The sequence below is a fragment of the Manis javanica genome, chromosome 1 (assembly GCF_040802235.1).
Source record: "Manis javanica isolate MJ-LG chromosome 1, MJ_LKY, whole genome shotgun sequence".
Classification (NCBI taxonomy): Eukaryota; Metazoa; Chordata; class Mammalia; order Pholidota; family Manidae; genus Manis; species Manis javanica.
In genome coordinates, this window is record NC_133156.1 from 87,710,282 (window position 1) to 87,724,934 (window position 14,653).

At 32.4% G+C, this 14,653-nt stretch overlaps 1 protein-coding gene across 6 annotated transcripts in view; it reads left to right on the forward strand.

Annotated features, from left to right (window-relative positions):
- SSBP2 (single stranded DNA binding protein 2) overlaps positions 1–14,653 on the forward strand; it is a 299,317-nt gene that overhangs the window by 110,044 nt on the left and 174,620 nt on the right. For all 6 annotated transcript variants that reach the window (XM_073234476.1, XM_036999672.2, XM_036999693.2 and 3 more), the window contains exon 4: positions 3,750–3,834. In XM_073234476.1, the coding sequence (XP_073090577.1) occupies positions 3,750–3,834 (85 nt within the window). The remainder of the gene's footprint in view (positions 1–3,749; positions 3,835–14,653) is intronic.

A 14,653-nucleotide genomic window follows, 5' to 3' on the forward strand; every position in this document is an offset into this window, starting at 1 on the left:
AGGTTGGGGGAAGGATTCGCTTGCTTCTGCCGGGCATGAGAGACACCGGGTGGCTTTTTGTAAGTAATGAACGGGTTTTAAACGTTATTTCTCCCTTTGACTGGTTTCGGTTTCAGCTAGGTATTTGGCTCCTAGATTTCCTCTCCCCGGAGTTACATATAGCACTAAAAATGTATTTGTATTTGACTAATTATTAATTTTATACTTTAAATTTCATGACATATCTATGTATATATATCTATATATATAGATATATATCTTAGATTATTATTGACTTAATTATGAAACTTTCTGATGAGCAGGGTTTTTTTTTTAATGAAGATTTATCTTATTTTTATAAATAATGTTCTTTATTCTTATTACCTCATACCTCATACCTTCTGATGGCCTCCTTAGCTATATGGTCTTTGAAGTGATGGAATAGAAATTGTAAGTACACAGAGAAGAATATACATTTGTCATAGGCGTTATAAAACCATGCCTAGAACAAGGTTGGCCATGAGTAAATATTTTTTCTCAATTTTTTTATTGTAATAAAAAATACAAAACAAAAAATTAACCATCTTAACCATTTTTAGTTGCACAGTTCAGTGGTATTAAATACATTCATAATATTGTGCAGCTGTCATCATCATCCATCTCCATAACTCTCTTCACCTTACAAAACTAAAACTCTGTATCCTTTAAATGATAACTCTCCATTCTCCACTCTCCAGCTAACCATCCTTATACTTTCTTTGTGGTTTTTGCTATTCTAAGTACCTCAACTTGGGTTGTCTGCACGTTTTAGTTCTTGTGAGTAATGCTGCTATGAACCTGGTTGTAAAACTAGCTCTCTGAAACCCTGCTTGCAATCCTTTTGCGTATAAATCTAGAAGTGAAATGCTGATATGGTTAAATTTATTTCTAGGTTTTTCAATTCTTTTTGATGCAATTATAAATGGGATTATTTCCTTAATTTCTCTTTCTGATAGTTCATTGCTAGAGTATACAAACACACTGATTTTTGTATATTGGTTTTTGTATTCAGCAACTTTACTGAATTCATTTATTAGACCTAATGGTTTTTTGATAGATTCTGTAGTAATTTGAGTCTGCTCTCTTTTTTTCTTAGTACATCTAGCTAAGTGTTTGTCAGGGTCGTTGGTCTTTTCAAAGAACCAACTTTTGGTTTCATTAACATATTCTATTGTTTTCTATTCTCAGTTTTATTTATCTCTGTTCTAATCTTTATTATTTCCTTCTGAATGTTTAGTTTATTCTTCTTTTTAGTTCCTTAAGTTTTAAAGTTAGGTTGTTGATTTAAGAACTTCCTTGTTTTTTAATGTATTTATAGCTTTAAATTTCTCCCTTAGCATTACTATTGCTGTGTCCACTTAGTTTTAGTGTGTTGTGTTTTCATTTCATCTCTATAAGTATTTTTTTATTATTCTTTGATCCTTTGAGAGTGTGTTGTTAATTTCCACAAGTTCATGAATTTACCAGTTTTCCCTCTGTTATTGAATTCTAACTTCTTCCCATTGTGGCTGGAGAAGATGCATTGTATGATACCTATCTTTTAAAATCTATTCAGAGTTAATTTGTGCCCTAACATATAGTCTATCCTGGGAAATGTCCCATGTGCACTTGAGAAGAATGTGTATGCTGTTGTTGGGTAAAGTGTCCTGTTAGATCTAGTTGGTTTAAGCCCTCTGTTTCCTTGCTTATCTTCTATCTGGGTGTTCTATTCATTTATTGAAAGTACTGATGTTCTAACTATTATTGTAGAACTGTGTATATCTGTGTTGGGTAAATGTCTTTAAAGGATATATTTCTTTATCTTTATTCAAGGAGATAATGTATAGGTAATATAGGATTATTAGAAATACCGTATATAAAGTTGTCCTATTTTAGTAACTAATTTTACTATTCCTTATCTTGATCTGTTAAACTTCTGACTTTCCATTAAATCCATCAAGGGAAACTTAAAAATAGTAGAACATGTTAGTCTTCTGGGATAAATATTTAATTTAATTACATATGTATAAATGATCATTTATAATATTTATTTAATAACTTTTAGGGCATATTCCAACAATAAATTATTGTTTTTCTCCCAGTCCATTTTGTATGACAGTCTTTTAACAGCAATATTGGTATAATTTTCTAGAGGAATCTTATGGTATTTACTAGAAAATTAGGAAACAAGAAGAGATTTTAAGGTGTCTGTCATAATATTGCATATAATCTGTGATTATACTAAATACAGCTTAAAGGCTACCATTATAAAATTTTGGTTTTAAGAGCTTTGATGTTCCTTAAGAACATAAAAATAAGAATAACTGCAATAAAATATAGCTCATAACATACCTGATCCAGGTGGAAGACTTTTAGCTCTATCTATATATATATCTATAATTCTTATACTTTTTAATCCCAAAAGGGACCTAAGGAGGCCAAGTACAGCTTTTAACATCTACTGTCCTAACTTGCTTTTGTTTTTATTGTTTTCTTTATATTTCTTTCTTATTCTAGAAACTTAAAAGGAAATAAATGCCAGTACTCAATCTTTCATATTTTTACCTCTTATAATTATTAATCTTAACAATAATGAGGGTAATATAATTTTACTGAATTAGTTGTGTTATAAGTCCTACAGAATGTTTCCTTCTAGCTGAGGAAAGAGAATCTAGACTAAGTGAGTCTTCAAGGGTCAAAAGAAAGAGGGCAGGTGCAATTTACCAATTTTTACTCTATTATGTTACCTTTGTTCTCAGTACAATGACCTACCGAAATAATATGTACATAGTTTTATGCAAGGTAATTGTAGTATTCATATTATTAATAATATGCTTACTATGTGCATATTATTTTGCACTGTTATATAATTTAATTTTCTCAAAAACTCCATTTTATATAGGAGGGAATTGTGTTTCTGATCTGTTGAAGTAACTTGAACAGGGCTGTCTTCTATCTCAGGTTATGCCGTACTCCAAAACCTATTCTCTTAACCATTTGACTTAGTCTGCTTTCCACTTCTATAAAATGGAAAATGTGTAATAAAAAAATACTTCTTTTGGTCAGTGCAGTTGCTTTTAGATATTTGCTTTCCTGATTTTTTAATCCTTTGCTTATGCTCACTGTTAATTTTATAGATGGAAGGATGGCCAGAAACAAGTTTTACAGACAGCATAATTATTTTTTTCCCCATGAGTTACACCTTGTTTTTTCCCATTGGTTTTGAAAAGGAGGGAAAAAAGAGAGTGTGAATTTTTTATTTTAAAAATCACTAACCTGTTTTGGTAATTGCAAGGGAAAAGAATATATTTTAAGAAAATTTATTTGTTTGACCAATCTGACTTAATGGTCCAGGTGTTGGCCTAAAAGTTGGACAAGAAAATTGTCTTGAAAAAATGAATGAACCATTTTATTCTTTATTTATTTACTGTTCTCATTCTTCATGGGAAAGTTTCATTTCAATCATGTTAAAGTCATGTAAACAGACAATTAAGAATGACAGTTTAAAATTTTTTAAAATTATTTTGTTGTTTTAGAAAAATTTTAATAGCATTTCTGTGAGATGTCTATTTTACATATCCTATTATTGCATGAAGAGTCTTGCCTGATTTTAAATGTTTCAAAAGAATATTGGTCCAATATAAGAAAATACATTTTGTTTAAAGAGTAATACATGTCTTCTATTTTTGGAATTGTGATCTTTTTTTGATAGTTACATGATTTTCTTAATGTTACTATATCTACTTTTTTAGTGTATTTTGGGATCTCTACTGTGCAGCTCCAGAAAGACGGGAAACATGTGAACATTCAAGTGAAGCAAAAGCCTTCCATGATTATGTAAGTTAAGATATAATTTACTAAATTATCTTGTCAGTTTTCTTTTTAGCCACTGCCTTTTGAAAATTCATTGGACCATCTATTTTTTTTCTTTGGTTCTAAGAAATTGGTTGTTCTTTTTTTTTTTTTCTGAAAAATAGGCTCAGAATGTTAAAAGTGAAATACAAATGGATGATAGAGTCTTGTTGAAGAAACTTAAGATAAAAGAGTAATCCTGACTCCCAAGTTATTAGAGGTTATTTCTTTAAGCATGCCTGGTGTACAAAATTTTAGACTTATAAAAATTTAGTAGTAATTCTTTATTCTACAAGAGTCATCATAAAAATTCTGTAAATGATAAGCTCCTCTTTTGCATGTGATTTTAAAAGTAGATAGAAATATTACAACTTTTTGTAACTTTTGGTTATATATCATAAGGCTAAATATCTCTTTCACTGAATTCAGTTGCAGAAATAAAATTTACTGTCAACTAAAGGAAACAGGAGAGAAATGTGGAAATGAGAATGCGTAATTGAAATGTGCAAAATGAAAATGTGAATCCTCTTTCTTGAGGAAGGGCAGTGGACTGTCCTTGGCTAGGTGATCTGTACTGAGTATTTTTTTAGAACAAAAAATGTGATTTTTAGAGAGTTGATTGTATATCAGTAAGTAGAATTATAAAAAAAGGGTGGGGAGATGGAAACAAGGTAATTTTCTTTAAGGAAAAATTGCATTTAAGAATGAGGAGATGGTATTGTGAAGGGGCTGGGAAAACACTGTTTGCAGAGCTGACCAAGAAAGGACAGATTGTGTTGGGGATGGAGGAAATCTAGTGTCCTTGTTATGAAGAGAGTGGAATTGGGGCTGGAGCCTGAGGAAATGTCTGATAGTAAGTACCTAAAGCAACCAGAGGTATACTTGTTTAGTTGGTAGAAAGGAGGCATCAATCTGTATAAACAGTCTTAAAAACCAGAAGCAGAGCTCAAAAAAGAGAAGGGAACCTTGTTTCTCCAGGGGAAATACTCTCAGCCTTAGACCGAAGAGTAGAAATAGAATAATTAGAACCTCAAAAGTAGCACAAGGAAAAGTATGCAGACTTAAGAGAAGTAGAAATCTTGGTTGGGCATTTGGCAGGGTCTGTTTAATACTTTAAACGTATACTACTCTGATTAAAGTGAGACTGCTGGTGATTACCTATCTGATATTGATTGTACTCATAAAGTTTTCTGTATTCTAAACAGTAGCTCTCAGGGACAAGGTGAGTGAAAGAGATGTGACTACATATAAGGAAAAAGTAGAAAAAAGCAGATCAGGCAGGGTCCTGGACACGGTATTTGTCTGAACAATCTCATTTTCCTTTTTTTTACTTGGGGAACAGCAGAATGTAGAGACTCAATCATAAAAAGTGTATGAGGAATCTGCATAGAGTGGGATACCCCCCTCATCTATCTTTCATACCAAGAAAGACATGCCTCGATTTGGCCTGCTTGTCATGGGAAAAGTTTTTAAAATACCCTCTAATTTTCACAACTAGGTGGCATTAGACAGTGCCAGTGTTCTAAAGGACATTTGTTGTCTGTGAATCTACATTTTTAAGAAATTAATTATATAAGTACTTTGTCAAAATTCCATTGTATAGAAAGGTGAACCCCCTGTTCATCATAGAGGTCTTTCAGGGAATATGGAACTAATTTAGCATCTCTTTTTTAGAAGCATTAGCTAAATCATCGTTGTTACTGTCGTAGCCATTATTTATCATTATCATCATCATATTCATTTTGCATAAGGCACATTCAGTATTTCAAAGAGTATTCACACATATTAGCTTTAGAAACCCACTTAAATATTTGAAGGTTTTTTAAAGTAACAGTGGCTAGAGGTAGAAGTAAAAGTAGATTTTGAAGGAAGAATAACTCCTTACCATATAATCTGGTCCTATGAAAATGTAGTTTAGAGAAATTAAGTATTTAGATTTTATAATTCATTATGAATAGTGGCATGTTTTACCAAATGGTTTATAATTTTATCTTAAATATTAATTTTAAGAGATTTGATTTATTCTTAGATGGCATTTTTATTATACCAATAAAACCAATATATGTATTTCAGTATTTTATAAATATCTATAATTAATACTAATTTTATATTCAGAAAAGCTACTTTAAAAGAGGTCAAATTTCAGCTTTAGGTGAGTTCTGATTACTCTTCTAAAATTAGAAAATAAAAAACATGGTACAATAAAATTTAAATTTGAGCTGGTTTTCATTCCATTGTGTTAGATGCTTAGGCATTTAGCATTTCTCCTGAAAGACCTGTTTTTTGTATGTGCACGTGTTAATAAGAGTACACTAAATAGATGGAATTTTGAGTCATTCTATAATTTTTAATAACTTCTTTTTTTTCTTCTTCTTTTTTGGTAACTACTTTTCCAGAAACATTTTTTACTTTGGTTTTTAAATTTAAAATTTGTTTTCTGACAGTTGCCTCTTTAGAATATGGATTTTTGTCACTTTATTATTTTATTTGCCAAATGATTGTAGATGCAGTGTTAATATCCTTTCCCTCAAAAATAACCCCACCATCTTATTGTGAGAAAAAGAGAAAGCATTTAAGATGAGTTTTGATCTTCTCACATTTATATTTTAAAATATATTAACTTAAATATTTAGCATCTGTACACAATGCTGTATATAAAATAATATATTTAGAAATCAACAGTTCATAGTGCAGAGGGATGTACTTTTGGATGACAGAGCTGTAAAAAAACACAAGGCAGTGATTACTAGCCAAATCAGGAAATGGGCACTACTTCTGGGAGGTGGAAGAGGTTATGGTTATGTTGGGGCTCACGGGAGGGGCTTCGGACATGGGTGACAGAGTTGTATTTTGCCTGACCACTGTGGTGGTTGCTTTATAATAACCATGTGTTTGCTTTATAATACTTCATAATACCATAAATTTATTTTGTATTGTTTTTCTATATATATTTTTAAAAATTTTTAAATAACAAGACTTAAAAACACAATTAAGATAATTAATTTCATAGAAAGAACATGTACAGTGGTTTCTAATGTGTTTCCAGGCATTGCTCTGGTTCATCCTTGGGAACTGATGGCAGAAAATACAGGGATGATCTCCATACAAATCTGTGTTTGTTTCTTTTCTACTATGACAGACACTAAAAAGTATGTCTACCTCTTGATTTTTTAGAGACAAGTGGGAAATACAATCAGAATATTGGAGGGAAATTTAATAATCAGGAATTTATCTCGTAAGAGAATATAGGACTTTATAGTAGAACAATTGTTTTGCCACATGGCCAGGAGATACCTAGCTTGGCCCTGTTATTTTTATCCTGAGTGAAGAGCAAGCTTATTTGAACTATAAAATTGTTATTATATATTGCAACATTTTCATTAAAAAGTAAACTATCTCAAGTGATCATAAATAATGCCTACTAACTTGTAAAGTTTATTGGACTAGCTTTTGTTCTTTCCCCATCAGTGTGCTTTATTTTACTCTGAAATCACAGGCAAAGCTTTTATGTGGAGTTAACAAATTTTTATTAGATTTTTTCCTCCACTTCAGATTAACATAGAGTTGTTTTATTTAACAATTTATTTCTAATTTCATTCATTTCCTAAGAAAAGTGTCAATATATACTATCAAACTGAATGACACATGTATATAGTGATTATAATTTTAGCTTTCTGTTGTGAATGAAAGATCTATTGTCCTAAAGCAAAAATGGAGCCATAATAAATACATTATTGTTTTAGTGTGGTGATAATGAGATCACATCATTGCAGTGAGGTCTTTGAAAGCAGAGAATTAGATTTGTTTTTCCCTGGGGTCTGTCAAATAATAGATGTTCAATAAATATTAACAAAATGCTGTAGTCTATTCTTTGGGAGACTGGAAATGTTTCATGTTCAAATGTTCAGGTAAAGTGATAGGCTTGAGTCATAATTATTGATAACATGTGGATGATTTTTGTGTTCTTGCATAGGAGTGCTCATAATGTGTAGAAAGGATTATGTTGCAGGTTTCTAGTGATGGGATACTTTTATAAAATGATTTATAAATGTGGCATTATGCAAATAAAAGAACAGAAGAATGTTTTCATTCATACCTCATGAAGATTTTGCTACAGATGGTCATATATTATTTAGAAAAATACTTCTGTAGAAAACACAGTATAGGGAGTATAGTCAATAATATTGTAATAACTCTGGGATGACAGATAACTATACTTACCATCGTGAACATTTCATAATCTGTATATAAATGTTGAATCACTGTGTTGATCCCCTGAAACTAATGTAATATTGTATGTCAACTATGCTTCAATTAAAAATAACTAAGTATATCATTATATATATATATATAATTAAAAAAAGAAACTGCTGCAGAGAGTTAGGTGCAGGTGCACCCTTTATGATTCTGCATCATCTTCTGTTTACCTTCTTAAGATCCCAGTATATCAGGTTTTTGTAATGGAATGTTTTTTTCTGGTAATTTATGAGCTTCCTCAGGGAATAGGTTTTGTTTTTTTATTGTTTTTTTCATCCCCTGTGCCCAGCATGGTACCTGACAAGATGTTCAAATCATGTTTGGTGTTTATATAAATGGATGATTAGATAAAATATTATCTAATAAGTATTTGCCATTTCTTATTTTAATATAACTGGATATGTAGTTGCTGGAAGGTCCTTTAATACTATTTTTACTTACTTTGTATTTCAAAACATTTAGATAAGACAGCAGTTTGCAAAGACATAATGACTGAATCAAATCAGATAGCAGATGCTTTCTATCTCGGGAAGCATGGTTCTAGGGAATGTAGCAATGAACAAAATAGAGTCACAATCCTCATAAGTTTGCCATCTAACAAGAGACCTTTTCTTGAGAAGTTTGAAATATCAGATAGTCAAATGTATGTAAAGATACCTTATAGTCTTATATTGTTGGATCAGTCAAAATTATAGATATGTAAGGATATGGAGAGATGGCAGACACACATACCTTTTGGTGTGTGTTTAGATTTGGGCATATAGTAGGCGTAATTAATAAATGCTCACATGAATGCATAGTGTCACATTGGCCCGAAGTTCTCCTCAACAGTCCGTGTAATCCAGAGTTCTTAAGCTGAAAACAAATAAAGTTACATTTAAAATCGATTGAGATGATAAAAACTTGTAGGTGTATATTAATGTTCATGAGTCAGTATATACTCTGTTGTTCACCTCAACAGGTAGGGACATGATGAGATTTATTTTTTGCCTTATTCTTATCTGCCATACTGTTTCTACCATTGTTTTCATTTCTTGTAGAATCCAGTTTAATATTTTTGCCTTATATGAACCTTATAAACCACCTTGTATTCTTTCTAGCATAAGGTAAGTTGTTCGCTTTGTTTTTATGTAATCTGTTTTTATTAGAAGTACTATCGCCACTTCACCTGTGGTGCATGTATATCTCTATTCCCAGCTTGTCACTGGGCCTAGAGTTGCTTCTGGGTGGCTTCTAAGTATTGCTGATAGCTGTATCAGCTACTTTTCCCATTTCTTTTGATCCTGAGATTTCCTGTAGGGCAATATGTTCTTTCACTCATTCTATGGGAAACTGTAAAATAAAGCATTGTTGAAGAAGTCTACTTAAAAATCTTACAGTATAATTTTTGGTATTAAATAGACATTATGAAATCTATAAAGACATAAATGAAGAAACTAATATGGAAAAGAGATAAACAGAACAGGGGTGACTTTATTAATAGTTTGTTTCATTGTGGAAACTGATACATTGTTTCAAATGTATTTTAAGGAAACTTCATCTCAAGTCCTTTTCCTCCCAACTGATAATATTCCATTTTGTTAAAATCTAATTTCTGGTGAATGTGAAAAATAAATATGGAAAAGCCTTTAAGTTAATTTTTTCCACATATATTTGGCCTGTCTCTTTGGTTTAAGGCCACAAACAATGACTACTGTAATACAAGGAACTATTTGCAGCCAGCCACAGTACCTAGGTATTATGAGTTCCCAGAGCTCAGGTGCCAGCTTTGGCATCTTTGAACTCCTTAAAAGGAAAGTTTTCGAATCTCTTGTAAAAGAAGATACAGATTTTTTAAGGTGGATTTAAGATTTTTCTTATCAAAATCAAACTTAAAATGTATGTGATATTATATTGTGTTAAAATATTTAGATTTTTAAAGAAGAAAAGGGTACATAATTACTAACAAATGTAATTCTATGCAAGATTATCACTAAGAAGTGATTTTGGTAGATATAATTTAGGAGCATTCTATTATCATTTATTAATTCTCTTGAGAATCTATTTATATACAGGTCATTTTGAGACTATGGGAGAGGTAAATATTTACAAATATTTCTCTCTAGGGGTTCATAATCTAGAGAGGTATATGAACTGTATATTATGAGTTAATTGCTATGAATATAACATAGATAACTGTTGTATGAGTTTATATGTATTGACTTTTGATTGATGATTGGGATTTGGGTAAGAAAGGATGTATGGGGGAAGGGATATCAGAGAAACTGGCTGATAATGGAAAAATATAAGGTGTTTTTAAAGAATGGTAAGCAGAGCCATTGACCAGAGTAGGAAAATCAGACACAGATTCAACACCTAGCTAAAAGATGGTAGAATTTAAAAATTTTAAGGACACTGTGAATCCTTTTCTGTGGTTCATGCTAAGTTTTCTGGACTATTGGGATACAGTGGAAGGGCCATAGATGGTGCCTAGGAGTGAGAAAGAAGGGAGAACACCCTATCAGAAAGGCCCCTGGCCTTCTTCTCTTTTAACCTAAGCAGCTCAGTTTTCTACCTTTCTCAATTCTATTTTTCTCTTTCTAATAAAATGGAATCTCCATTTAACTTGTTAAACATGCCATATACGAATCTTCTTTGGTTAGTTTTATTGTTGTTCTCCTTTATCTCCAGCATCAAAACCAGCCAGTTCCATTGCCTAAAGATTTCTTATGCATGTCTTCTTTCTAATCTCACTGCAGATGCTTTAGTTCAAGTCTGTCATGTTCCAACAATAACTTTTTCTGCATCTGTCTCCCTTTTACCCTCTCAGGGGTTCTTGGTTAAACTCTTGAATAAGCAATTCTCTTTAAAAAAAAATCTCTTGCATATTTACAGCATCAGAATCCAAACTTTCTAAAAATTTTAAATAAAAGTTTGAAAGCTGCTTATTTAGTCCAATCTAGTTATTTTGCCAGATAAGGAACTTGGTACCCAAAGAAGTAAAGGCTTTGTCATTGTTTAAAAGTTTGAGTGAGTTTCATTCAGGAAAACTCAGGTTTTTCAAATTTGTGAGTACTTTTCAAGTATACTGAATGAGAGTTTTGTTCTGTCTACAATGGAGAGTAATTTTTTGAGCATATTCAAAAATTAGTAAATTTAACACAATTAATATGAGGGCAGTGTGGGAGGAACATTGGAGAAGGGAAAGGACTCAAGGTAGAGACTGTGAAGAGGCCACCCTAATAGTCTAGATAGGAACTGAAAGCCCTTGAATTAGGGAGGCGGCATTTGAAACTGAAAGTAGAGAATGAAAATGAAAGATAAAAAAATGTGATTATCTAGTTGTAAGGATTGAGAGAGAAAAATTTTAAATAATTTGTAGTTAACCTGACTGATGAACTGAGACTTGTGCTACCATTAACAAGTATGAAATTGGAAGGAAGAACATAAGAGACAGTAGGTTAAATTACTGAGGAAATAAAGTTAAAATAAGAATTAAGGCCTGGGGATAGAAATTTGAGAAAATTGCTCACATTTGTGGGAGATAGGAAGAAAGGGGTTAGCAGTAAAATGGGGTAAATGTACAACACAAGGAGAGGTAAATATGATTTACACTAGCTGGAGCCACATAGATAGTATGACTAGTATGTTCTTTAACGCGGTAAATTACCTGAATCTGTTCGTTATTTCAGGATGTTTCCAACTTGAACTCTATCTCCTAGGGCAAGTAATAAAATTTGTTTGGTGTTAATATACTATGTTGAGTTCCTAAGATACTCAAAAACTGTTTATGGTTTTGAAGCAAGACTTGAGACTCAAGCTATGTCAATGCCTGAATGATTTTTATAGGCCACAATTTCATTTTAAAAAGCAGTCATGTATTGTATAGGGGAGAAAGTAGATTCAAATTTAGGAGGAAAACTAAATGGACTTAAATCATCCATGGCTTCTTTCAGAACTTTTTGAAGCTTAGATTAATAGGTAGGGAAATCTCAATGTATTAGCCCTCTTTTCATTGCAGCTTTCTTTTATCAAGGATTATTGAATTGTCTGTTAAGTAAAGAGCAGTGTAAAAATTCTCATACCTTAGGGAGGTGAGCATGTATAGACTATAAAAATCTATCATGTTCAATTTAATAGTCAACTGGCTTGTTCTTAATTGGTACAATTAATATTTGATGAGAGAATATACATTCTTCAGGCACTCTATTTCTAAACTGTGCCCCCACTTCCGTGCAAACATTGTACTTCTATGTGATCCATACATTACTCTTTGTTCTTGCTTTCTTTTGATTATTACCTTAGCCTTCTTATCACCTTATCCTACCTCTGCTGTCATCATTATCCTTCCTTTGTCAGCCTAAGGTAGATATGAAAAAAGAAATTGATGGAAAATATTTCAGACCTAAATTATAATCATATTTTAACTTTTCTTATGGACAAAAGTCCTAACAGATAAAAGAAATGGGAAATACTTAGATATCACAAAATGACTAATGTATTGTTTATAATAGTACACCTTAATTTAATGTGTATTAGGAATTATGGGGATATTATCCATACATACATCTCATTGACACATCGACACGTATACCAGACTAACTTCCTTCCATTTTGCTGTAGCCTGGAAACCCCTGTGAAAGAACATTGGGAGCTCATTGTAGGTTAAATCTGGAGGACCTGTTCCATCACAGGTCACCTGTCTTCTTTTCCAGACCATGAATACAACTTCTGATCTGCTCTTTCCATTTTCCTTTGTCAGTTGTTCCTCCCATAGGGCCTACTCTTTTCTTTATGTCTAAGATTTTAATTTCATTCATTACAAAGACACATAGGACAAAACAAAACAAACACTGGGAAGTTTGCAGAGAATTAGGAATCTCAGCAAGACTTTATATTTGAAATATAAATGGAAGTTTCCTGGTTTCTCTTGACATCCACATTCCTGATTATTTATTTATTTGTTTGTTTGTGTGTGTGTGTATGTGTGTGTGTGTGTGTGTGTGTGTGTGTGTGTATGTATGTACTTGAGGGGTTGTAGGGGAGAGTGGAATGGGTGGGGCCTTTTTAAGTCTCTTATTTGGGAATCGCGCTCTCCTAAATCCTGTCTTGAATGGGTGAGAGCTCATGCTTTGCAAGTTCAGACCAAGATAGGATTGAGCTGGTGCCACTACTAGGTCCTTTAGAACTTGCGGTGTCCTTGGAAACCTCTCACTTGCTAAGTGGTCTCTCCAGGAGGGCAATGAGTAAGGAGGGCAGTTTCCTAGCTGACAGTCAGAGTTTCTCCTGGCTCTTACCTGTCTTTAACTGCCTAGTTTTCCTTCAGCTTGTTCAGTTGCTGGGACTTTCAGGCTAATTCTGCACTTGAGAGAATGCTTTTGTGTTTTTAATGAATGTTGGGATTAATTTCTTCAGTGCCAATGAGGTTTAATGGCAGGTGTCACAGAGGGAAGCTCTCAGCCTTTCATTACTAGCTAGCTCCTTCAGCTCCTCTTAGCTCTCTCCCATGTTTATATTTCTATGTCAAAGTTGTGCATCCCATTGGATCAGCTACTGAATTTCTCTTTCCAGAACAAAAACGATTTTCCTTGCTCAGGGAGCTACCTGCTTGGATCATTTTCCCAGCAGAGAAATGTACATATTTTCTGAATCAACTGTTAGCCTTCTTCTGCAAATTTAAACCCTGTTAAACGGTGATCAGCTCTGGCAGTTTGCACCAGTGGGAAAAGGTAGGCTTTCCTCTTTTGATATCCCTGCTTTGCCTTTGCAAGCTCTCCTAAATTCAAGGTACAAGTTATGTTCTACCTCTTCAGTGAGGACTTCCCTAACTTTTCTTGCCTTAGTTAGTTGTCCACTTTATGAGTTTAAAATAAGAGATTAACTGTCAGTCCTCTACCTGATTTGCTTTTCACTCAGACTCAACATGAAATATTCTCCTCCTCCCCTTCTCTTCTTCTTTTGTAACTTTTACAGAGTTAAAGTTATAGCAAGGCAGAATTAAAACAAAAAAAATTTATCTCAGTTTTTTCCTTTGAAATAAAAAAGAGCCAGTAGGATTTTGTTTTTCCTCTTTTAGGACATTTAAGAAGTTGATAATTATAGTTTTCTGCAGTTTAAATATGTACATAGTTCTCATGGGCTATTAGTATCTACCTGGAACAAACAACAACTGTTGCTTACCTTACTCATATCAAGACTAGACTAGCAATAAAGAGAGGTGCTTAGGGAATGAGGGTTGATTTATTTAATTTAGATTAAAAAAAAGAAACTTAGGATTTTAAAAACTTGAACTCCAGTTGTTCTAAAGCCCTTTTAATTATATAATTTTAAATCAATAATGGTAGTTATTAGAAATCCAAAGAAGGAATAATAAATGTGTCATTAACTCTTTGTAGAGAAAAACATTTGTATGTTTTTCTTGTAGTATACTACAAGACAATTGTAGTATTGTAGTATACTAAATATCTATCTACTTATACTTTACAAGTAGATAGATATTTAGTATACTATAGTGGTACCTTCAAGAATAAGGACATAAGAACCACCTTTGTTGGGGGAGTCAGTGAAT